The sequence below is a fragment of the Ambystoma mexicanum genome, chromosome 5q (assembly GCF_040938575.1).
Source record: "Ambystoma mexicanum isolate Mex_15411 chromosome 5q, UKY_AmexF1_1, whole genome shotgun sequence".
In the NCBI taxonomy this organism is placed as follows: domain Eukaryota; kingdom Metazoa; phylum Chordata; class Amphibia; order Caudata; family Ambystomatidae; genus Ambystoma; species Ambystoma mexicanum.
The window spans coordinates 118,520,894-118,544,391 of record NC_090933.1 but is presented as its reverse complement, the minus strand read 5'-3'; the positions used below and the strand labels follow the sequence as shown (position 1 = coordinate 118,544,391).

General features: G+C 44.6%; 1 protein-coding gene across 1 annotated transcript in view; it reads left to right on the top strand.

Annotated features, from left to right (window-relative positions):
* Positions 1-23,498, top strand: part of LOC138497282 (dynein axonemal heavy chain 5-like) — a 1,499,851-nt gene that overhangs the window by 90,651 nt on the left and 1,385,702 nt on the right. The window contains exons 3-5 of the mRNA XM_069620634.1: positions 5,349-5,449; positions 10,818-11,006; positions 11,097-11,171. Of these exons, the coding sequence (XP_069476735.1) occupies positions 5,349-5,449; positions 10,818-11,006; positions 11,097-11,171 (365 nt within the window). The remainder of the gene's footprint in view (positions 1-5,348; positions 5,450-10,817; positions 11,007-11,096; positions 11,172-23,498) is intronic.

Sequence of the window (23,498 nt, the reverse complement as noted above, 5' to 3'; positions counted from 1 at the left end):
TGCTGGAGTCCATCTCTATCACTTACTCTGGTACATCTCTGAATATGGCACCGCCCTTCCAGGCATCCATATTCTGCAACCGCCATTCCAGTTCTATTCTCCCGTACCACCGGACACTTCTTGCAAGTGCCTGATCTTGATCCTTTGCAGCACCCTGTAACGTAGAGGCCCAGGCAATATCGCCTGAATCGAAGAAGCTAAGAGTCCCACTATCCTGTCTAGATTCCAAAGCGAAATATGCATCTTGAGAAGTTCTGCCTTCAGTTCCTTCTTGATTGCTCTCATCTTGTACTGGGGCAGCTCTAGTGTGGCCTTCCTGGTATATATAACAAACCCCAAGAATTCCATTCGCTGTTTCGGGGACTGACTTTTTCATATTTACTAGGAAACTCAATGATGCCAGTATAGAGCACACCCATTGAACCAGAGTCACAGTCCAGACTTGTCTTGCGGCAGAATCAGTATGTTGTCTAGGCAGACGATGATCCTGAGTCCCCCTGTCCACCATGGCTTCCACCACCAGTCACATAACTTTGGTAAATGCCCATGGGGCCGATGCTAGTCCAAAGGGTAGACAAGCAAACTGCCAACTATGTCCCTTCCACAAGAATCTGAGAAAACGCCTGTGCTCCACAGAGATGGTGAGGTGGGCATCTTTCAAGTCTAGTCTGGTTTCCCAATCTGATTTGGACAGGATATCCCAGAGGAGTGGGATACCCTGCATCTTGAAATGTCTGTAGACCATCCAACTGTTCAGCTCCCTCAGATTGATAACTGGTCTGTTTTTGTTTCCTCTTATTGCTGTAAAATCCTGTTTGCTTGCCTCGCACATCGTTCTATCGTCCCTTTTACTTCTAGAGCATTCAAATCCCTGTCGGGGAGAATCTCCTCTTTCTTTGCCATTTTGATCCTTGCCGGGATCTGCCTCTGCTGCGGGGGGTTGTAGGGGGCACACAGATTCTAGCCTGTGACTGTCTGCAAGACCCAAGCATCACTTGATAGCTCCTGACATTTGTCTGTACATTGCTGTGTTCTTCCTTCCACCTTGGGGTAACACTCGCGCTGCATACTTACCACTGATGAGGCTTTGCTGTCTGTATCCACCAGGACCTCTCCTCCCACGGGGTATTTTCCCTCTGGATGGGAAGAAGGTGTCCTGTTGCTGGCTATCCCAGTACTAGGCACTTGGGGCCTCCTCACCAAAATGACTGGCCGATTGGCCCCTGTATCGACCGGTCCATGCAGAAACCATCCAGGATATATTTTGGAGATAGACTGTACTTTCTCCAGTGCAGTATAAGTCCCTACAAATCAGGACATCTCTTTAGCAAAGGCTTCCCTGAATAGTTCTTGTGCAGATTCACCTGCTTCATAGTTCGCCAGATCCCCAGCTTGCTGTCTATTTTTAGTAGAAGACTGCAGTGTCTTTCTGATGATGGAGCGCAGCTGGCGTTGCCGAGCAGGCATACTGCTCTTTGCGCCCAATTAGCCAGAGTGGCACCATCCACAGGTTTGCCCGTATCCCTGGCTCTCTCCGCCAAGTCCATTATCTTTGCCAGGGGCTGAGGACCTTATCTTGGCAATTCTTCCAGGCTCAGTTGACTTCTTTACTTGCCTGCGTAACAAATGTGTCCATCTTGGCATCAAGCTCTGGGGGTGTCCATTACTAGGTGTGGTCTTGGGCACTCTGCTCTCATCCGGAAGCACACTTCTTTTTCTAAGGGATTCCTAATTCGCTACACCATATATTGAGCAACCCTCAGTGATAGTAGCCATTCTGTCAATTTCGGGTGTCGTATGCCATCGGGGTCAAACATGTCATCCCCTACTTCCAGTGTGGCTCTGGGCAACACTAGTGCTTTGTTGGGCTAGGCAGCTGTTCCTCTACTGAGGTCCGCTATGCTGCCATCAACTTGATGGCTATCATCCTCCCCATCCTTGTCTGTGGGAGTATCACCATCATTGGCGTCCCCTGTGGTTTTCGCCCCTGGGTTAGGGGCAAGAGGTTTGGCACTACCGATTTCCCAAGAAAAGCGTTTTTCAGCTTACTGAATGGGTCGGCTTCCTCCTGGGGCGGCTTTAGGCCCCAGCTTTGTGACCCGGGGGGTTAGAAGAGGGGGTGCTCTTCTGTGTCCTGTATTCCCCTCTGATACTCCCTTTCCCTTGTGGTGTGATGCCGAGGTACCTTCACCTGGACTGAGCTTTTTTTTTTTCTTCTGAGCCATGTTCTTTGTGTCAATGAGGATTCAAGTATTCCTAAATGGACTGGATGCCTTGTGATACAGCTGTGGCTATTGAGTCCCCCAGCACCCTTGAAACTCATCTCCTGTTCTTCCTCACTTTTATCAGGTGAAAACCTGTCAGGCTTGATGTGTGCCATCAGCTCGGAAACTCAGCACTTGAAGTATTAAGTATCTTGTGCCTTTGTGCCAATTCTATTCTTGAACATTACAGGATGCCAGGAGAGATCAGGCACTGCTAAAATATCCCTGTGAACTGTTGCGATTAAAAGGAAAAGCCTCTCCATGTCTGAGGCATATTAAACAGATTTGCACATGCGTGCATGCCCAAAACATAAGGTGCCTTCCTCACCATGCGTGGATGACGTTTCTAGTCATCCAGCGTGACTGTGATCCCTGCCGGGATCGTGTGCGACATTGCACACTAAGGGGAATGGAAGGTCTCCTTCTTTAACCCTCTGGAGCACGCAGGCAGGCTAAAGTGCTTTCCCAGGATGCGCATTGGTCGCCGAAGGCGAGCTTTGTAACTTGCTGTCCCGGTGCGCTCCCCGGGTCCCACTTCAATCCGCCTGATGTAAATGCGCACTGGCCGCGATCTTCCCACGCTCCTTAAATCGAAAGCGGTTAATAACGGAGGTTTGGCTGCAGGCAGCAGTCTCCCGCTGCTTTCTTCGAGGCCCACCACTGCAAGTTACGGAGTCTCTGACTCTGCACCCAATATATCATAAATTAAGGACTCGCTTAACACAAAGTAATTGCTTGCGCGCAACAAAGATGCAATCACTTTTCAATGTCAAATACGTTTACCAAAGAAAAAACGTTCGAGCTACACCAAAATGCACTTTGCTGCTCTTCCAAGCAGATGAGAAAGAGGAGTAGTTGTGGACAGGACATGACATGTGTGGTGTGTTGGGCCATGATTGGTTGTTTGGAAAAGGACAAAACTACAGGAACACAAGCGATTGCTGGGGATGTGTAGTCCTTGGTGATGTGATGTAAATTTTGTTGATTTGGTTATTTACTGTTAAAAAAAAAGTTTAAAAAAAAAAAAAACAGGCTGATGTGAAGAATGGCATTAAAGAGTTAAGCATAATACTTGCCTTCAGTCTTGACATAGAATAAGAGGTAAGATGCAGATAGTTGACAACTCTCCTGTGTTAAACTAGAGCAGTGCATTAAAATATACATATTACCATAAATGTCTCCTTGTCACCTAATGTGAAGGTGAATTCTCATGGTGTTCAGAAGAACCGCAATCTGTGGATGCCTTTTATTGAATGTGGCAGCAGGAATTCTGATCTGTGCTGGCTCCGTCAGCATTGTCATATTATAATACGTTTTTATATTTGTCATATGTTGCCATTTTATTACAAGTGTGTAGAGTTTCATCCACTAGACTTTTAAAATAAAATGGACTGCTTTTATACAGATAATACATTATATTACTCTTTGACCCTTTTCAGCTGGTTGTTTTTCTCCAACCCAAGAGACCTTTTTTATCACATGTTGCTGTTTCAGCTTATTACAGTTGCTGAATAAAAAAAAATACATCCTTGACACGTAACTGGCAGCATTTGTTGATTTCTGTAAGCATGTTCTATTAGGGATATTGAAGTGTGGAACTGTGATCTTTGTTTAATTTGGCCTCTGTTGGACCTGGGAATATCGTGCTCAATTCTACTTGATTGCCTTTAAGCTAAGCACGTAAACGATTCATCCAGTGCAGTCAATCGATGCAACTATCTGTGCTTGGAGATGGTGGTTATTCATAGTTTGTTTGATACGTGATGGCGTCAAATACCAACAAGTGATGGTGCTCGGGGTTGCTGTGCAGTAACGTTACTCCTAGCGAGTACAGGCTCTCTTTTAGGTGCGTTCTCTCAGTTGCATTTGCAGGAAAGCCTGTGGATTAGCGAGCCAAGAGTTTCCATGGTGATTCCAGCATTTTATTTGGGATACAGGTTGCCTTCTTATACCCCTAGAAGCCTCATTGTAACTAGGGGTGCCTGACTTTCTCAACACACATTCCTCAAATGAAAATAATGTGTTTTGAGCCACTGTAAAACCGGCCTTGGAATAATTTGTTGTTCCATTTTATTGCGTGCACTTTGCCACACTGTGCCTATTTTCGAAACCTCTCCTGGTAATAAACTACATGTTTTCACATTGGGCATAAAGCCAACAGAATGACCAATTGGCTAAATTAACAATTGTGGTCACACGTGCCATTCCGAGCAATATGAACTCCACTCACCACACTTGAAAGGTAGACAAAGGGATACCACCTTGGTTGTTGCATGAAAAAAAAATGTAATGCTCATTGAGGGGATCATCAGTATTCATGGAAACCAAGTTACTTTTACTCCAAGGGTGTCAAACTCAATTGGTAAAGGGTCCACTTTGGATTCAAATGCACCTCATGCGGGCCAAACCTCTGATCTATGAAAATGAAAAGCATACATAATAGTGAGGAGTGAATTTTAAAAACTGTGTAGTGTAAATGTTTTCTTCCAAATTAGTGCAAGCGAGGAAGTGAAGTGAGCCAGCCATAAACCACTTGGGAGGGATTCGCTGGGGATTTTCCTCCACAGAAAATTTAAAAACGATCAGATTGATATGACAGCACACATTTGTGGAGAAATTGCAATAATACCTGTGGCATCTAAAAGCATTTCTGTAACGAGTGAGCTGGTGGGTTGATATATTTTGTTCAAGTCTTTCTTTCTTGTGATATCATGTCCCAAGCAGCAAGGATGTTGCATAGGTCACTTCTTTTGTGTAGCTTGTTGAGCTCAGAATAATTGTTTTCTGTTGATCGAAGGAACACATACCATTCAGCTTTTGCCTAAAATAAAGCCGGAATTTTTGTTAAGGTCACTGTATATGTCTAGGTTTTTATTTTATTGGTTACATTTTCACTGGTCACTGCATTGTTTACCTTATTTTAATATGCTGTCCTTTATGAGGTTGTGCTTTTAGTTCATTAGTGCTCTGGGCAGGAACTGAAGCCACTGCAACAGAGCAACCTGCTCTTATGCTCGGCTTGTTTGGGGCTGAAATGACATCGCTGCATGTGAATAATTCTATGATGACTTTTCTCACGTGTAGATGCAGATGGCAAGGGTCGAAGACGGGGCGGTGCAATGAAAAGAACAAGCCTTGTCCCAGGATCCGCTACCACCGTTTCTTCTCCAGCCGCAGCCATCCCAGTAAGTGTGGTGGTCACAAAAGCACCAGAAGTCACTGGTAGTGGGATGTTGTGTATGTACCTGCCTTTTTGTCTATTTTCCATTATTCTAGAGTTATGTTGGATGCACCAAAATGTAATGCTAGAAATCATTTCTCTTCACTATTGTTTGTGTACAATACAAATATATGGCTCATACGGTAAGTAGGGCTGATTTTTAATGGAGCTGGTGAGAAGAAAAACCTTTTAAATACAGTTTTGCTGGTTATCCATATCGAACACTATTGCATAACTGTCTTTTAAAGTTTTACTCCTCGAAACGAACCATACATGTAGGAGTGACTGCATGCCAAAGGAATGCCCTTGGCCTTGTGACAGCAGGCACACATGCCACGGTGACCCGTTTCTAGAGAACTTGGAATCACAACACCATTTTTGTGCAGCATCTGTAATTTGTACAAAAAATGCCAGAAGAATGGTGGTGTTGTATGGAATGCACACTAGCCCTGGTCAGGAACTAAAGTGGCGCATTAAGAATTGGAGCCTGCCGTGCCCGCTTCTCGGGGGGCGAGAGCCCACCATACTGAGCTAGCTTCCTAATGGATTGGATACAATAAAGATTTATCTATTTGTATCGCGCACAATAGACCCGTAGGTGTGATGGCGCAACAAGGCACACAGTACATAAAGTCATGAACAACAAAAAAAATAGATAAGCACTATTACTGTCCTGAAGCAAAGCAAAGCGTAAAGAAAAACAGTACAGAATAACTAACTCAGGCAATTCATTTAGAACAATATTCATCATTGAAGTCGATGATAGATGGTTCAATTTATCGAGATTTTGTAAAAACAAGGGTAAACTACTAGAGCCACATCCCACCACAATGCAGTCAGTGTTATCCTCACTACACCAGTCCTTTATTTATTTATTTTATTTATTTATTTATTGCATTTATTACTCGCCCAAACCCTTGGGTACCACGGCGATGTTACAGACAGCTTGGTTAAAACATTTCTTAGAAATTGCCAATCGGGCGCAGTGCATGTGAATACAAAATAATCATACACGAAGACATTTAATGCAGGGCTTCAGTACAGTGATATTTCCTGAAGCATGGAAGGGGATTTTAGTCTTGGTTAAATAGCCACGTTTTCAGGGATTTCTTGAAGCCTGAGAACGTTTGCTCATTTTTGATGGGGTGGGGAAGAGTGTTCCAATATGTGGGTGCGAGGTATTGGAAGCTACTGCCTCCTGCCTTGGTTGTCTTGTAGCGGGGGATGGCTAGGAGTAGTTGACTGTTAGATCTGAGGGGCCTCTTTGATACTTTTTTGGTGATGGTGTGGTTGAGGTAGATGGGGACACGAGTGGATGCATTTGAATGTGACGCACAGGGCTTTGAATGTGACCCTGGCTTTGATGGGGAGCCAGTGATGGTTTCTTCTAATATTTGAGATGTGATCTGACTTCCTTAATCCAAGGGCCGCCGAAGGGCTTTATTTTGAATAAGCTGTAGTTTGTTTAGATTGGCTTTTGAGGTACCCGGGTAGAGTACGTTGCAGTAGTCGAGCCTGGATAAGATTAAAGCTCTTGCCAGCGTGATACAGTTGGTGGGTGTCAAGAATTGGCGACTGAGAGCAATAAGTTTTGCGGTGTAGGAGGTAGAGGAAGAGAGGGCGTTAATGTGCTTGGTCATGGTGAGGTTGGCATCTAGGTAGACACCTAGTGTTTTTACTTGTTTGAGTACTGATATGTTTGTGCCATCGATGTTGATGGATGAGTAATCAGCATGTAATGCTTCTATTTTGGATTGGGAGCCCACAATGAGAACCTCAGTCTTCTCATCATTGAGACAGAGGCTATTTAGTGCCATCCAATTTTGGATTATGGCATATATTTTGTTGATAGTGTCGGTGTCTTGAGTGTAGTCTCCCGATAAAGGGATGAGGATCTGGGTGTCGTCTGCAAAGTTGGTGTAGATGACACCCATGTCGTCTAGCGCTGAGAAGAGGAGTTTAGTGTATGCATTGTATAATGTTGGTGCGAGACAGGAACCTTGGGGGACACCAATGGGTACTATGATGGGGTTGGCGGCTTCTTTACCTATGGCGACCCTGGAGGTGCGGTCAGCAAGAAAAGATTTGATCCAGGTAGTAGCTTCGGTGGAGAAGTTGAAGTCTTTCGCTAGTGTGGCGCACAGTTTATTATGGTCTACTAAATCAAACGCTGCGGAGAGATCGAGTAGGAGGAGGATGCAGAGTTTTCCTGAGTCTCTGATGGTATCCATCTGGATTTTTAAGTCAAGGAGTGCCGTTTCTGTGCTATGGTTGGGGCGGACGCCTGATTGCCTCGTGCCAAGGAGGTTGTTTTGTTCAAGGTGAGTTTGGACTTGGTTGTATGCTAATTCAGCCAATATTTTGAGGAGAAATGGGACAGTTGTTATTGGCCTGTAATTGGTGGGCACAGTAGGGTCTAGGGTAGGTTTTTTTAGGAGAGGGGTGACCCAGGCTTCTTTGATGCTAGCTGGTACTAGGTTAGTATTGAAGGATGCGTTCACGAAGTTGGTGATAATGGGGGTGAGGGTGTGGGCGCAGGATTTGACTACTGATGCGGGGACAGAATCTCCTTTGCAGTTGGAGGCTTTAAGTTTGGCGATGGTGTCAAACACTACATTTTGGGATACTGGTGTGAAGTGGAATGGGGAGCTGGTGAATTCCTGATGTGGTCGATTTAGATTAAGGAGGGCAGGTTTGTTGGCTAGTGATTGTTTTTTGGATGTGATTTTTATTTGGAGTAGTTCAATTTTGGCTGTTAGTGCGTCTTGAATAGTGGTGCACCATTCCTTGCTGGGGATGGTTGGGTTTATGGCTGGGGTAGGGTTTTCCAATTCTTTTAGAATGGCAAATAGTTCCTTGGTATCTGAGGTCGCATTGCTGATCCTATTATTATACGCATTAGATTTGTAGGTAATAGTAGCTGTTTTATAGGTTTTGTTTATTTCTTGGTAGGCTTTTTCTGCCTCTGCAGTAGGATGCTTTCTGTAGGCATGTTCACACGCGCGTTTGGTTCTTCTGAGGGCGATAAGATCATCATTGAACCAGAAGCTAGATCGCTTGTCTGAGCGTTTTGCCTTGGTGGTGAGCGGTGCTATAGCATTAACGGTTGCAGTGAGGCAGTTGTGAAATATGTCTGCTAGGAGACAGGGGTTGTCACTAGTGATCGAGGTAGAATCTAGGATTTTTGAAAGAGGAGGCGTGAGGTTTTCTGGCGTGAGTTTGCGGGCGTTTCTAGTTTCATAGGTAATCATGGTTTTAGGTTTCTTTTGTGTGGGTTCGGAGGGATTGATTGTAAATACAATGTTATGGTGATCGGTCCAAGTAAGAGGGGAGATGGCCTCAATGGTTATGGGGGTATTAAGGGAGAGGATCCAGTCAAGAGTCCTGCCTTTGATATGTGTGGGTGCATTAACTAGTAGGCTGAAGCCCATGTCCTTCAGGGCGGAGTGAAGTGATTCTGCTTTGGCATCTTGGCTGTCATTGAAACCTAGGTTAAGGTCACCCAGGATGATGTATTTTGAGCTAGGTTTTATTAGTGGAGCTAATAGCAATGGAATTTCAGTCTCTGGGTGGTTGTTGGGGCTAGGTGCTCTATAAATTACTATTAAATTAATCGTAGTTTTAGCATTTATGGGAAATTTTACGAGTAATGTTTCATACCCTTCAATACTTTCGATGGGACAAGATCTAAGCTGTAATTTAGTCTTGACTATTATAGCAACACCGCCTCCTTGTGAGTGGGTCCTATCTGTTCTAAATATGGTGTAGTCGGATGGGATTGCCAGAGTTAGTAGTGGACCTGATGCTTGATGGAGCCAGGACTCTGTGACTACTAGTATGTCGAGCTGTGATTCCATAATGAGGTCGTGAACTTCTATAGCATGCGCCCCTAAGGAGCGGGCATTGATAAGCGCTCCTTTAAAGGTGCATAGTAATTTATTGGGGGTGTCTGGGGCTGGTTTGGAAGTAGTGTTGGGTTTCTGGCTAGGAGTATGGTTTTGATGAGGGGGAAGTACTCTGGGCCTAATTTGTTTGGGAGGTGTGTGTTCATATTAATTAGAATTCTTCGAAGGACCCTGAAGTCATCAGATCTGACACAATTAGGAACCACTTTTATATTTAGGCAACCTTGGATTTTATTCTTTAGGGCCTCCCTTGTTTCATGGTAAGTTGGTTTCATTATGTTGGTTATTATAAAGTTTCTTGGATCAAAGACGAAACTACTGAAGGTAGAGTCACTTATTTTTGCCATTTTGGATTTTTTTGTGCGCAAGTCGCTATGGGCTACATTAGACAGTGATTCCATCAGCCTAGTGATCAGTGTGGTACCCTTTCGTAGAGCATTGGGACTAAGGCTAAAAGTGGCATCTGCCCCCTTCTACTAAACAGGCAGTGTCGAGAGTGAAACAGGATCCGTTTGAGTTCCATTGGGGCCAGGGCTAAAAATAGCATCTGCCTCCTTCTTCTGAACCGGTTGTGTCAGGTATGTAGCAGCAACAGGATCCGTTTGGGTACCTTGGTGATGTTCTATATGACCGTGGGGTAATCCAGTCCTGATGGCCTCAACAATTGATGGGACAGTCCGCAGAGGCACAGCTGGATTCTTCCCAATTACCCTGACCCAAGAGAGGAAATCCTCCATATTATGGCAGGCCCCAAGATCATGCAATAACTGGACCGTATAAGATTTCCAGTTAGAAGGAGCGATAGAGATGACAGTTCCATGACTGAGACTTACTGGGCTCTTGTTACTTAATTGCTCATCCAGAGGTACCAGTGTAGAAGGCATTTTAGACGAGTGTAGAAATTATGGCGAGGCTCAATAGGGCGGAGGTGTGGGACTAAGACCAGAGTTGAAGGTGCTATTGAGCTGTTTATTAGTGTGCAGCAGCTAGAAAAGGAAATTCTGTTCCTTATGCAATCTCTGATGTCTCCTGGCACTAGATTCGAACACTTCCGAGAGACATTTGCCCCTTGTTTGATGGTCCAACCCAAATGATGGTAAACGTTGTGGTAAATGACCTGCACCCTTAAGTGTGTGGTATGCCTGGAGACAGTGCAAGGGTGACTGATCAAGAAAGAGCCTGGTACCCAGTGAGACAATGAGTAGCCAAGCAATCAGTCGGTTAAGCAGACAGGTAGGTCAGCAGAGGAAGGAGAGAGAGAAAGCAGAGGAGAAGGGGAACGTTTTGAGATGCTTCTGGAACTTCAGATGTTCTGGCTCAAGTTTGAGAGGGGCAGAGAGGCCAAACATAACGTTTTCTAACTAACATAAAAGATTTCTAGATGGAAAGGGTTGCTTTTAATATATTCTCTTTTTTGCAATTTTGTAGCCTGCTGGAAAGAAGAACGTAGTACTTTCAAATGAGGCCCGAAAAGAAATGGCCAAATTGGCCAAAGTCACAAAGGATGAGCGGCGAGCGCAGCTTGATGCCAGACACAAGTTTCTTATATCCAAACTATCAGATGGCCTTGGCCTAAGTGAGAACGAAGTGGAAGATTTCCTTATTTCGGATGAGAAGGTGACATTTTAATCACACTGGCACACTTAGTTCTGTTGAATTTGTTAAAAATGTTTTATGTATGACTGACTCTCTTCCATGTTATTTCAGTTCAACACAATCGGAGACTTCTTTGCAGCAAATGGATCGAAAAAGCTGCTGTTCTTTTACCAAGATATTCTGCAGGTATGTTTTCATGATCAATGTAATCCATGGGAACAGATCCTCCTTATCACATAGGGTGACTCTCGGGGGAAACAACGTATGCTGAAGGTTGTCACTTTTTCCAGGCGACACAACTTTAAATGGTACTTTATGTTGACTACTAGACACACACACAGTCTACCGAGTTCTGTAGTTATATTTCTCCTTATGCACCTCTACATTCCGTCTGATTTCCAACAACGTCACAGGTTTAGGAGCATGTACCATCGCATCTAATCACAATGGTTTTTTTAGGCATGCATGTGTTGGGTTTTATATAGTTTAAACATAACTGGGAATTAACAGAGCACTGCAAAACAAGGGGATGATGTAAAAGGATACCACAATATGGATAGATTTAAAAAGCAAAGTAGGATGATATGGCATTTATAACACACCTGTACACATGTGTTCCTAGGCACGACAAGACAAGGAGGTGGAAACAAAGGGGGGTCAAAACAATGATCTTACTAGGCCTTGTGTCATTCTGATCGCTCAAGTGTGTGGAAGAGGGCGGGGAGAAGTGCCAGGGTGGGCGAGGGAGGGAGAAGTGCAGGTAACTTAATAGGTGCAGCCAGCGGGTTGGCTCATAAGTGCAGAGAGAAGGGACTGTAGGGTTGCAGGTACAGACCCTTAAGTGCTGTGGGAACCTGGAGGCAGTGCAAGGGCAACTAGACATGCGGGAGCCTGGGTTCGAGTTCAGAGTATATTCAGGTGGCCAGTGTGCGGAGCAGTTGGGTACGTCAGCAGGGGGGATGAAGAGAAAAGGGAGGTTTTGGGTTGCTTCCGGAACCGGAGGTGGTTCTGCTCAAGTTTTAGAGCGGCAGGGAGGCTGTTACAGAGGGAAGCCCCAGCCAAGGAGAGAGATCTGCCCCCAACTCTCTGCTTGGAGAAGTGTATGACCCTCAGAAAAAGTTGGAGGTAGAGCGGTCCCAGGTCCCAGGAAGCCTTGTGGATGATGCAGAGGGTCTTTAACTTAATCCTTGCAGCCACAGGGAGCCAGTGAAGATTTGAGAGCTGGACAGATAAATTTCCTGGGCTTGAGGCCAAGGACGAGTCTTGCAGTCCTGTTCTGGATAAATTGGAAAGTTCGAAGAGTAGAGGCAGGCAGGTTTAGGACGAGGCTGTTGCAGTAGTCCAGCCTAGAGAGGACCAGAGCTCTGGAGACAGTGAGCTTCTTGGGCAAAGTGAGAAAAGGAAGAATACCTCCGAGGAGGTGCAACTGATAGTTTGACTTCTTAGAGACGTCAGAGATGTAAGGAGAGGGTGGAGTCGAAGATGACACCAAGGTTATTGGACTCAGGTAGGAACAGGGAGAGGGTCCAGAGGAGGGAGAGGGCGATAGAGAGGGGCAAGGGGAGGGGCAGGGGGAAGAGACCCAATAAGGAGCATCTCAGTCTTACTGGCATTAAGGCATTAAGGCATATCATTGGCGGCACACCATTCCTGAATTGCGGCCAGGAGTAGAGATGGCTGAGGGAACCTGAAAGAGACTGTTAGAGGGGCTTTCACAGTATATTAAGGGGGATGCACCAGGGGTACCAGGCAGAGTATTAGTCCTGGGTAAACTAGTTGGCGTAATGTCTTGTTATTTTAATGACTTCCTTTGTTCTCTCCCTTTCTGGGAAACCCTTCTACATTACTACATTACCCCCACCCACTCCACTTTGTCCTCCCTCTTAGCAAATGTTTTGTTTATCTCTAATTTCTGCCTCCCTCTTTTTCTCACCCCCTCACACCTCCTCTACATCCTTTCTTCGTTCTCCTTCACCTCTTCCACTGAGTTGACCCCCCATCCTTGTCAGTCAGCTCATTGTGTGACCTTGTAGAACCCTTTGCTTTCAAACTATTAAAATGATTGCATATATCATCGGTTCCTACTTCATTCTCATTCTTCAATCTCCTTTTCTCATGTGGTATTTCTCACCTGTTTCAAATTGGTGTCAAGGTTTTCCTCTTCTCTTCCACCTTTTCAAAATCCAAGAGAAACAAGCTTACATAATACCTTGAAGCCTGACCTACGCCACGCCGTTAAAACCGCTGTCAGTCATGTCTCCAACTTCCTCACTATTGCCAGTCACCTCATACTATCCTTCATACTCCTCATTTGTGACGTCTCTGCAGCCTCAATGTTGCTTATCACTCTCCTCTGATGACCCCCTCTAACCTTGGAATTCAAGATTCAATATTAGCTTGCATTGCCTCTTACCGTTCTGACCATTCATTTAGAATGTACTATTTAGTGTAACTAACAAACCTCCAATTCCTTGCTCTTCTGTCCCTCAAGGTTCTGTCATTGGCCGACGTCTCTTGGGAAATTAATCTTTGGGTGTTACAATGCCCTCTTTACAGATGCCTTTAAGATCTTCTCCTTTACTGCCTTCAACCTTGAGCTCTCTTCAAAGATCTGAGTGTCTGTCAGCCAACCACCACTGGATAGCCCTTGTCTTATGCTATATCCTGTTAGACGTAAGTTGTCTATGTCCCCCACTAGGAACGCCCCATCCATCCCCCCCTCACCCATTGCATTGCTCCCTCAACTGTTTCTACACTCCCAAAAGGGTAAGAACCTTGTGTTTCTGTTGGACGGCAATCTCAAACGCCCCAAGAAATATATCTTCTATTTCTGCCCAGATGAATTTATGGAATATTGGGAAAATCCATACTTTCCATATACCACTCCACAAAAATGCTCATCACTGACCTAGTACTTGGTTATCTTGACTCTTGCCCTAGCTTTCTTTGGGGGACTCTACTCTTATTCGGAAGCACCCACTTTCATCAGACATTTCCCCGACAGGCGGCCTACACCGAACAGTGGCCTGTCAGGGAATACCACATGCGCTTACTGCACATTGTAGGGGTGTCGCCCACATTAGGAGAAGGTAGTGAAGGTGCACTTTGTGGAAATGTTTTCCTGCAGTGCCGAAACTGCGATTGGGCAACGAAGCTTCCATGAAAACAGCCTGCAGGGGAACATCATATTTCCCTTTTGCTCCATGTAAGGACCGAGGGATCAAGAGATGACTCAAAACGAACTTGAGGTACTATTCTATTTGCTCTATTGTTATCGCAGCAGCCCAGCAGATATTAGGGTTGACTGATCCAGTGATTGGATTAGAAATCAATTAAACTTTTATTATGCGCTGAACACCGGAGACCAGTCTCTAAGCACGGGACCAGGATTCGAAACTGTGTTACTCTGCGTTGTCTTGTTTCCAAGACAAAAGTGTTGCCTCAGAGCAATCCTCCCAGCCCAGGATGATATAATAATCTGTCTTGAACACAACCAGATCCTTAACTTGCTTTTGGACTACGGTTCTCAGTCCTTCCTTCACTTTCTCCCTTAGTTCAAGGTCGCCTCCCAGGCAGTTACAACCGTAAATAACAGAATCTGTAGTTTTCTAGTGTGCCAACATTTTCTTTCTTGACTGTCTTTTTTTCGCTGGTGTAGAAGTTGTCAGACTATTCTGTTGGTCTTCCTGGTCTCCACTACCAATCACAACCACCAGACCCCCTTTGGTTCTTTTGAAGGGGATTGGGCACCAGACACCACATACACAGTTGAACCCCTTTGGCTTTTTTCCTCCTGGTTTGTTCTCAGCAGCACACACTTCACAAAGGGCTGCATTGAGGTCATCTCAACCTAGGCTCTTCAAACTTAACTTTGGCTCTTGATCCAAGCACTCACCACAGGTTATGGGCCTCCAGGCCCAGATCTTAAGACTCCATTTTCTTTCCCTTCCTTCCAGCACTGAAACCCCTGCTCTCCTACTTAAGGTCTTCTCCACCCTTCTCCTAATTTAGGTCTGCCCCTTCACTCTTTCTCCCTCACAGCACTCACCCTTTTCTCTCTTCTCTGATGGCCCACTTCTATCTTCTTTGCTCCATTTCTTGTGTTGTCCACTTTACTCCTTCCTCTCTCTATTTCTCCCTCGTCCATTGTGCTATCTCTCCCTTTCTCTTTTCCGACCTCTGTTTCTGCTCCTCTCTGCCTATCTCTCTCATCGATTTCGACACTTCCCATCTGGCTGGCTCCCTTTTATAATTTAGCATGGTTAAATATCGTTCTTGAAATTGTGAGCTGTGTGGTCGCTGATTGTACATGTATACACTTATCACAATGCCTGCTATTGACCACAGACTACATTGTCCCAATGTGAGATAGCTTGTGTGGTGGGCCATCCGCCATTGTGAAGTTGGGCAGTGTTTTCTATCTGACTGCCCAATTGGATGATGGCATTGTTGTGGTACAGCGGCTCCTGTGAGCTGTTTTTGCATACCTGTTCCCAGTTGGTGGCATTTGTTAGTAACACCACCCAATGGTCACCGAAATACGTGAAAATTGCCCATGGAGGCATGCTGTGAAGTGCTTATCCATCTCAATTTCAAACCTATGTTCTACTGTGCCACAATGGGGGTCCCGGATCACTATCACATATGTGACATGCAAGCCTAGAGATGGGATGGTGGTCATGTGAGGTCCCTAGTGTACCTGTGTGCCTCCTCTGAGCCAAAAATCAGGTGGTTGTTCCAGGTCCCCAGAATTCCCAGCCATTAGCCTCTCTCTCTTATGACCTTGTCAAACCCCTTTATAAAGTCCTTGACGCCTGGAGGATAGCTCTGGGGCAACACGCTCCTCTTGGAAAGAAGACAGTGCCTAGCAGCGTGGGTTCAATATCCGGTCCCATGCATAGAGGCTGGATTATTTTTAAAAAAATGTACTTTTTTTTTTTTAGTGTTAACTCTACAACTTGCATTCTGTATAAACTGCACCTCTTTCCTCACCGCTCTTCACACTGCTCTCCTTACACAGCCACTCCCTCTTCAAATTCGTACTTCTGGGCAAAAATTCTGTTTATGGGCTCTCCCTCTTACCTGGCTCCCTCTACATCCCGCTGCTCCTTGTCCCTTACCCTCTTCTGTAACACTCTGCTATAGGCAATCTCTCTGCTAGCCCCACATGTGCACCCCCCCCAACCCCCCAATCCTTTTTCCTTCTGTTCCTCTCACCACGGAACACTCTACCCCCGGACTTCAAAAACACCAATAACAGCCATACTTTAAAATCGGCTCTTAAACCACATCCCTCCTTTGTGAAAATGGTCTCTTTTGATCCAGCCACATCTTTCCCCCTTAGCTTCCCACCCCTCTTAATTTTCTATTTTTCCCTTCTTTTTTATATTCGCTCAATGTAAATTGCTTCATCTGTCCACTGAATGTCTTTATACAGAAGCCAATAACACATAAACACCTCTGACAACTGTCCTCTGCATATGTCATAACTCGCCCCCTGCCATTGATTGGCTCATTGCTTTCCTTTCATCTTTTGCTGTAAGCCACCGGTTCGTGGGGCTGCCCTGATTAATGTATGCCTCTATGTATGGGGTTCTCTTTGAAACTCTGTGTACCCAATAAGTAAATACAGATTACAAAAAGTAAATGGTTAATGGCTATAGTATGTTGCTGTCAGTATGTGCCTAGCATGGTCTCTCTGTGCCTTGTGTGCCTTAGTAGACTAGTTCGGCTCAGTAAAAAGAGCCTAACTATATAAAACATGTCTGGTAAAACACCTTATTCTTTTTGTACTCTGCAAACTGCTGGGTATTTCCTGTGTGTCTCGTAAAAGCAGAGCAAACTCTGGAATTGTTCAGCAACCTTAATGGGGGCAATACTTCAATCTCGAGTAGAAAACGGCAGTGCTAGAAAACCTTTGTGAGTAGCACTGTTAGTCAAACACGTCGAAGACGTTAGTCCATTTTATCCGCTGCTGGCATTTTATCCAAATAATCATCTTTCCTGCTAGTGCTAACATCGGCTTGTTCTTTAAATGTGTGCTCGTGTTTCATTGCTGCCATGATGCCCAGACCAAAGCCCAATTCGGTTGGTGCCAAATGAGCCAGACTCCAAATTCTAGCCGTTGTGTTTAAATGTCTTTTTGTTGTTGACAATTTACATCGTAACTTGCTAGCTGTCCTATTAAGAGCCAAGCTCTAGTCAACGTGAAATGACAGATGTAACATTCCTAGAGCTTTGTATGGTTTATACCCTGTCAAAAAGTGAACACTGACCAAGACCCAGGCAAACAAACTTTCTCAGTAACCCGTTTATTTCTCAGCATAGCTAGGCCAAATGATGTAGATGCAACTTTGGAAAATGCAACATAAACGGAGATGAACTGAACTGCCCTTGGATGCAGTTTTGTCTAAGGTCCTTTCAATTCCTCTCTTAAACAATGTAGGTTGGCTATATTCACAAGTGTGTCTGGAGGCCTGGAGTGGGGGCCTTGAGGATGGGGGGGTCAAGCTCTATTGGGTATGGTGGGAATCGTGCTAGGGGTTTACAAAAAATGTGCCTTAAGTAAACGCGGTGCTCAGCATCTAAACGTCAGAACAGTGTCTGGGGTTACAACAGTGTCTCTTCATACAAGAGTTCCCTTGCCAAAAGGTTGTGCAGTTTCATTCAGTATTTGGGCTCCAAGATTTCTGCCATGATGGCTCTTGGGTTGCTTGGGCACGTTGTCGGAGAGGTGGTCCCATTGTCGATGGCAACCTCACACCAGGTTGATTCCGAGACAACTTTTGAAAAAGGCTCAAACCTACTGGAGACCAGTTCATGGGATCCACTGACTTCTCTTGGGGGCTCTGTCCGCCTCGCTTTCTTAGTCCTGGCATTCCCACTCTCTAGCCCACTATCACTCTCCTCTTCAATGCCTTGTGACATATTAATTCCTGTGGGAGACTTGCTCCTGGGTTTCACATCTTAAATGCTATGCGCTAATTCCTTCACCCCTTCCAGCCTTGCCCCTGACAACCTTGGTTTTTGCCTTCCTGCTCCTCTGTTCTCCTGCCCCTCTGGGGTCAAACATACCCTAATCGTTGGCCTTCTCCTCTCTACCTTCCCCTGCGCATCCTGCGTTGTTTAATCTTCACTCCTCTGTTCTTTTTTCCTTGAAACTCCTCTTACTAGTTTTTGCCTCCTGTTCTGCTCTGCCCTCCTGGTATATTTCTCCCACCTCCTCCTGACGGTCACACTCTCATCCTTGTTTTTTTCTTCCTTAAGTCCTTTCACCACCTTGTCTTTTTTTTAGTTCTCACCACCTCCTCCTTGACTCTCTCCACTGCCGCCTTCTCAGCTCCTCTCTCAATATGCTTTTCCTTAAATACTCTTGCTTTCTTTCTACATCTACTCTCCACTTCCTGCCCGCAGGCCCTCTTCTCCTGCCTCCTCGCACCCTCTCCAGTTTCCTGTCTCTAACCAGCTTCCAATATGTGCCTTCTCCAGACTTCCACCCTATCCCTTTGGCTTCCCAAGCATATGTGTGTCTGGGTCTCCCCCCCATCTCTGCTGCGCTTACCATACGTGTTTGCAGCTGGTCTCTGTAATTTCTGTCAAATGTTAGATGATTGGTGGACTGTCAGTAGAAGGTTCATCTGGTTTACTAAAAACTGCTGGACTCGTCTGCCATCTTGAAGTACATATGCGACCCATTTATGTGCAAGAACTGGCAGCCTTTGCACTCCGTTTTTATTGTGGATGCCTGTGGACCTCAGCACACAGTTTTTCTCTTCTGGGGAAACCAGCGGATCAAGACAACAGGAAGAACAGTGAGCCATAGAATATAAGGAATACTGTGAACTAGCAGGCACAGTCTCGGGAATTGGGATTTGTTTAAAGGCATAGTCTATTTGATATTTCAGCACAATTTTTCTTAGCCACAATAATGCTCTCCCTTTAATTGGACAGGTTGCTCTGACAGGTCCATGTGGTGGGTTCGTGCCTCCCTTAACTGCCATGCTGGGAGTAGCTAGGGGATCCTTACTACACCACTTCTTTGGGTGGCTGCACCCAGAGCTTAGCAGCCCCCAGCCCCTTGATTACACCACCATCCACACCAAGGTTCAGGCAGGGGAATTTGACAATTTGACCCTTTGTATCTGGAAATTTGCAAATGCCTGCATCACTCCCAACTATTTGTGCCAGAGGCATCCATGCCTGTTCCCTTGGCTAAGAGTAAAGTAGGATTATGAAACCTCTAAATGCTAGGAGTTGTTTAGAGGTCTACTGGAGGTTTCTATTGGAAAGTAGTACCTACAATAGAGTGAAATACTTCTGAGGGCTACAGATCCCTTTGAGGCATCCTTTTAACTTTAGCCTGCGTCACGTCTAGATAGAAATGCGAATGTTAGCATGCACCATACTTGAATGAATCTGGGAATGTCACCAAGTGCCACACTTGGATGGAGTCTTGATCGCTGGCCTGCCTCACATCTAGATAGGATATTGAAGATTAGCAAGATCCACACTCGGATGGAATAGTGAATGATAGCAAGCATCACACCTAGACATAATTGCAAGTACGGCAATGCCAATTAACCAATCCACTAACAATTTTACCCCTCTGAATACACCTCCCAAACTCTAACCAATCACAACCACAAGCCTACAACACAACAATCCACACAAAATTCACTACACTGCAACAACAAAACAAACTACACATAGACTCGCACAACAACACACAAGGACTACCGACCATGAAACACCCCATGCCCAGCCAACGGATCCACTGGGCTGAGGCTGCCAACAGCACATCACTGCTTTCTTGCACTTTTCCAGCTTATTCCCACTAACTCACGCCCCCCCCTTTCTCTCTTTTCAGAGCCACCAGAGCGCCACTGGACCACTCCGGTGGTGATAGTGTGCGGTATAAATATCCTTTAACATTAACATGTCTGCTAACACATTACATATATAAAATGGGTCCTTTGCCGCACCTTCCACTGTTTGGCTAGTCCGGTCACAGACATTCTGGTACCCATCCTCTCTGCTTTCTGCTTTCCTGCATGCAGTTATATTTATGTTGGTTTGATCCCTCCTCTCATTGCTTCTTGCCTGAAAATCAATGTTTCCAAAGATCACCTTTACTGTAAGTGTTCAACATTGAAATGGAGGAATTTTGGGAAATACTGACTAGGTATTATTCAGTTGCATCCTGGATTTATCAATGCAAAAGCTATACTACAACGAATTCTCATGTTCAAGAAAGAGAAGATATTGCCTTCTGTTTTCTCTCTTGACAGCTAGGTGTCCTTTGTGTCCATTGCCTTTGTTGATGTTGTATTTTTGCAAGCTTCCTTTTTAGGTTACATAAACTCATTGTACGTCAGTTTTCACAAAAAACGTATTTGTTTCCCCTCCTTAATTCATCTCGTTTATAACCTTCTGAACGCTGTGCTTTGAAGACCGTTCTAGATTTCTTTCTGCAGCTTTTAAATCCTTGAATATTATGCTTAGACTAAAAGATGCGTGTTGAAATGATTTCTGTGTGTGTTTACCATGCACTTTTTCACCCCGCTGATTTTCTTTTTTACTGCAAAATGTGAGTGTAAACTCCTTGCAGCCCCATTTCCACCCACACCGTGCGCCCCATGTTGCCTTACCCAAACACCTCTCGTATGTTGCAGGAAAAAGAAATCCGTAAAACAATGGTGGTAAAGATGCCATGGTTTTTTTTTTTTTTAAAGTACAGTAAAAAAAACTGGGTACACTGAAATGAACGAAAGTTTGTCAGCAGGGTCATTAAACTCCTATAATTACTTGTCCGATAATAGTAATATGGAATATGGAATATGGAAACCTTGACGTGACTCCTCTTTTTCTTAAGAAGGTTCTAGAAAAGAAAGATTCGTAATATGCTGTGTTCGCGTTTGGCTTGGGCAGGTCTGAAGCTGTTTTTCGCCAGGTGAAATAGCTGTAAATGCAGCATATTTCATTTCAGGTGAAATTTGGGTCTGGTCATTTTGAGAGCAATAAATAAGTGACATCCCGGAGTTAAGAATTTTGAATGTATATCCGTCTTTTTTTTATTTTTTATTGTAGAAATGCTATTACAAACCTTATACAAAATAGACAAACACGTTTTTTTTACAATACGAAAAAACACAGTACAAAGAAAAAGCAATCAAACTAATACAATTTTATTCGATACCCATACCCTTTTCTTAAATATAATTTTCACTTTTTTAAAAAAAATTGAATCGTTCTAATTAAAACGGGCGTTGGACTACCCTGTAAAACATAACACCACAATGTTTCGTCACGTAAGGAATCGGAATGAAAGACTGTAATGGTCTTTCCTGATTCCCTGCAAAGCAGTACAAGCAGTAACCAGGTGTCTTAGCGTCTTGTGCGCACTGCAAAATCGACATGTTGTATTTTCCCCTCATATCTTGTATAAAGAAAATGTCTGCCATATGGATCAAGTTAAATTGGAATCTCAAATTATCTCTCAAAAAACTATCGGGGCATTGGATTAGATATTGGTGGTACAAATGAGGCGCTCTCTCTAAGTAGTCTCCCAGGTCCAAAAGATACAAATTAAAAAGATACGAAGCAAAAACGCACCACTGCTGTAGACCACACCTGTTTTAATAGGGTCAGTGACCTCACCTTTCGCGTTTAGCCTTACTCTCACGTAAGTATTGGTGTGTAACTGCACCAACATATTCAGAATATGTTCTGGAAGGCCCCACCCCGAGAGTTTGGACCAGAGTCTCTTGCTCTATGAACTTTGTCAAAGGCAAGGCTCAGGTCAACGCTGGCCAAGTACAGTGGGTCATTTCCCTGTATTCATACCTGATCTATCAGGGACTTGGTGAATAGCCCTCTTGCGTCTGTTCCCATAGACTTCAGAAATCTGGTCTGAAACTTGGATACGTGTCCCGTGGCTGTGATCCAGTCTTCAATGCTTCTTAAAACGCACTTGGCGAAGATTTTACTCTTCACGTGAAGTATAACTATTGGCCGGCAGTTTGACTCGCATCTGTTCCCTTTTTTATGAACTGGCACAATAATAGAAGTGTGCCACGATTCTGGAATTGTTTGGCTTTGCAGCACGACCTGAAACAGAATCATAAGCATTTTTGCCCACAAATCCGGGGCCTGTTGTAGTATTAAGTTACATAGCCCATTTGGATCTTGGGCGCGCAAGCTAGATCCTGCTTTGATGATCGTACAGTGATTTACTTGAGAAATGTCACTATCCCATCTGACATCATAACCCAACCTGATGCTGTCAGCGGTCACTATTTACATAGGTCAACATAATAACACTAACACTTCCAATCTTCTTCCGAAATGGAGTTTGATAATACCAGGGCATCCTTGTCTTTTCACTCTTTAAGGATGCTCCAGAGGTTGTGTGACTTTTGTAGGATTAATTTTAAAAAAAACACTTGTCCTATTTATTTTAACTGTAGCCGTGCCTCTCCTGCCGTCATCATATGCCTGCTATTGTGCCCAAGTCATCCCTTAGTTCCATTGCTGTAATCTGCAAAGCATAGAAGTGCTTAATTGTATAGTCAAGCAGTCTGACTGAATTGTCTTTTCTGTGCAAATGAACCTAGGCATTTCTTTTTCTGCCTGTTTATTAAAATGTAGGTTGCTTTTCTTTTCACTCCAGAAAGTTGAATCTGGGCATTTCGAAATCGGCTTGCTCAGCCTCTACAGTACTCCTGCTTCAAATTATCTTGCCCCAATCATCTTGCTGTCTCTCTGCACCTCCCTCCCCTAAATTGCTTTTACCTTCCCACCTATGAAATTCACATCTGGGCGTGCATTGCATCTACTGCTCAGTTGAAATGTTGATTTTTCCCAGCATATATGAATCTCAAATCTAGATGCGTTTTTGCATCTGCTGCCCTGTAGAAATGCTGCCATTTTCCATGCGTTTGATTTTCATATCTGGGTGTGTTTTTTAATTCCCCTGTTTCCATGTTGAATTGCTGCATCTCCTTGTTTCTGCTTGGAAATATCATATTGGGCATTGTGTATCCTTCTTGCCCTGACAATTGCTGCCATTCTCCAGGTGTGTTTGATCATTGCCTTCTAACTACAACCTTGGCCCTGCATTGCTAGTATGCTGTAGGGAAATCGCATCTCGATGTATTTGTTTTCTGCTGCATTTTAGCGCTCACTCAGTCTGGGTACTTAAAATCTTGCTATCTTTGCACATCCTGTTCAAACCACACCCTCCATCTGTGCCTGCTAGGCTGTCTGATGAGTGTATTTGTGCACAGTGCAACTCCCCTGTCTGTCCTCTCCCTCTTCCCTCGCCACTTTACTCTATCACATATCCTATCCCTCTCACGAAGTCTGGAAGAAAAAAAAGCTTAAGTGCTTTCTCCTGCCCTCTAAACCAGGCCCACCTATTTCTGACACCTACGTCAATGCTACTTCCAGGCAGACTATTACTGACATCCTCTTTTCGTACCCTCCACGGACCTATGGACTTCCCACTTGGTCTCC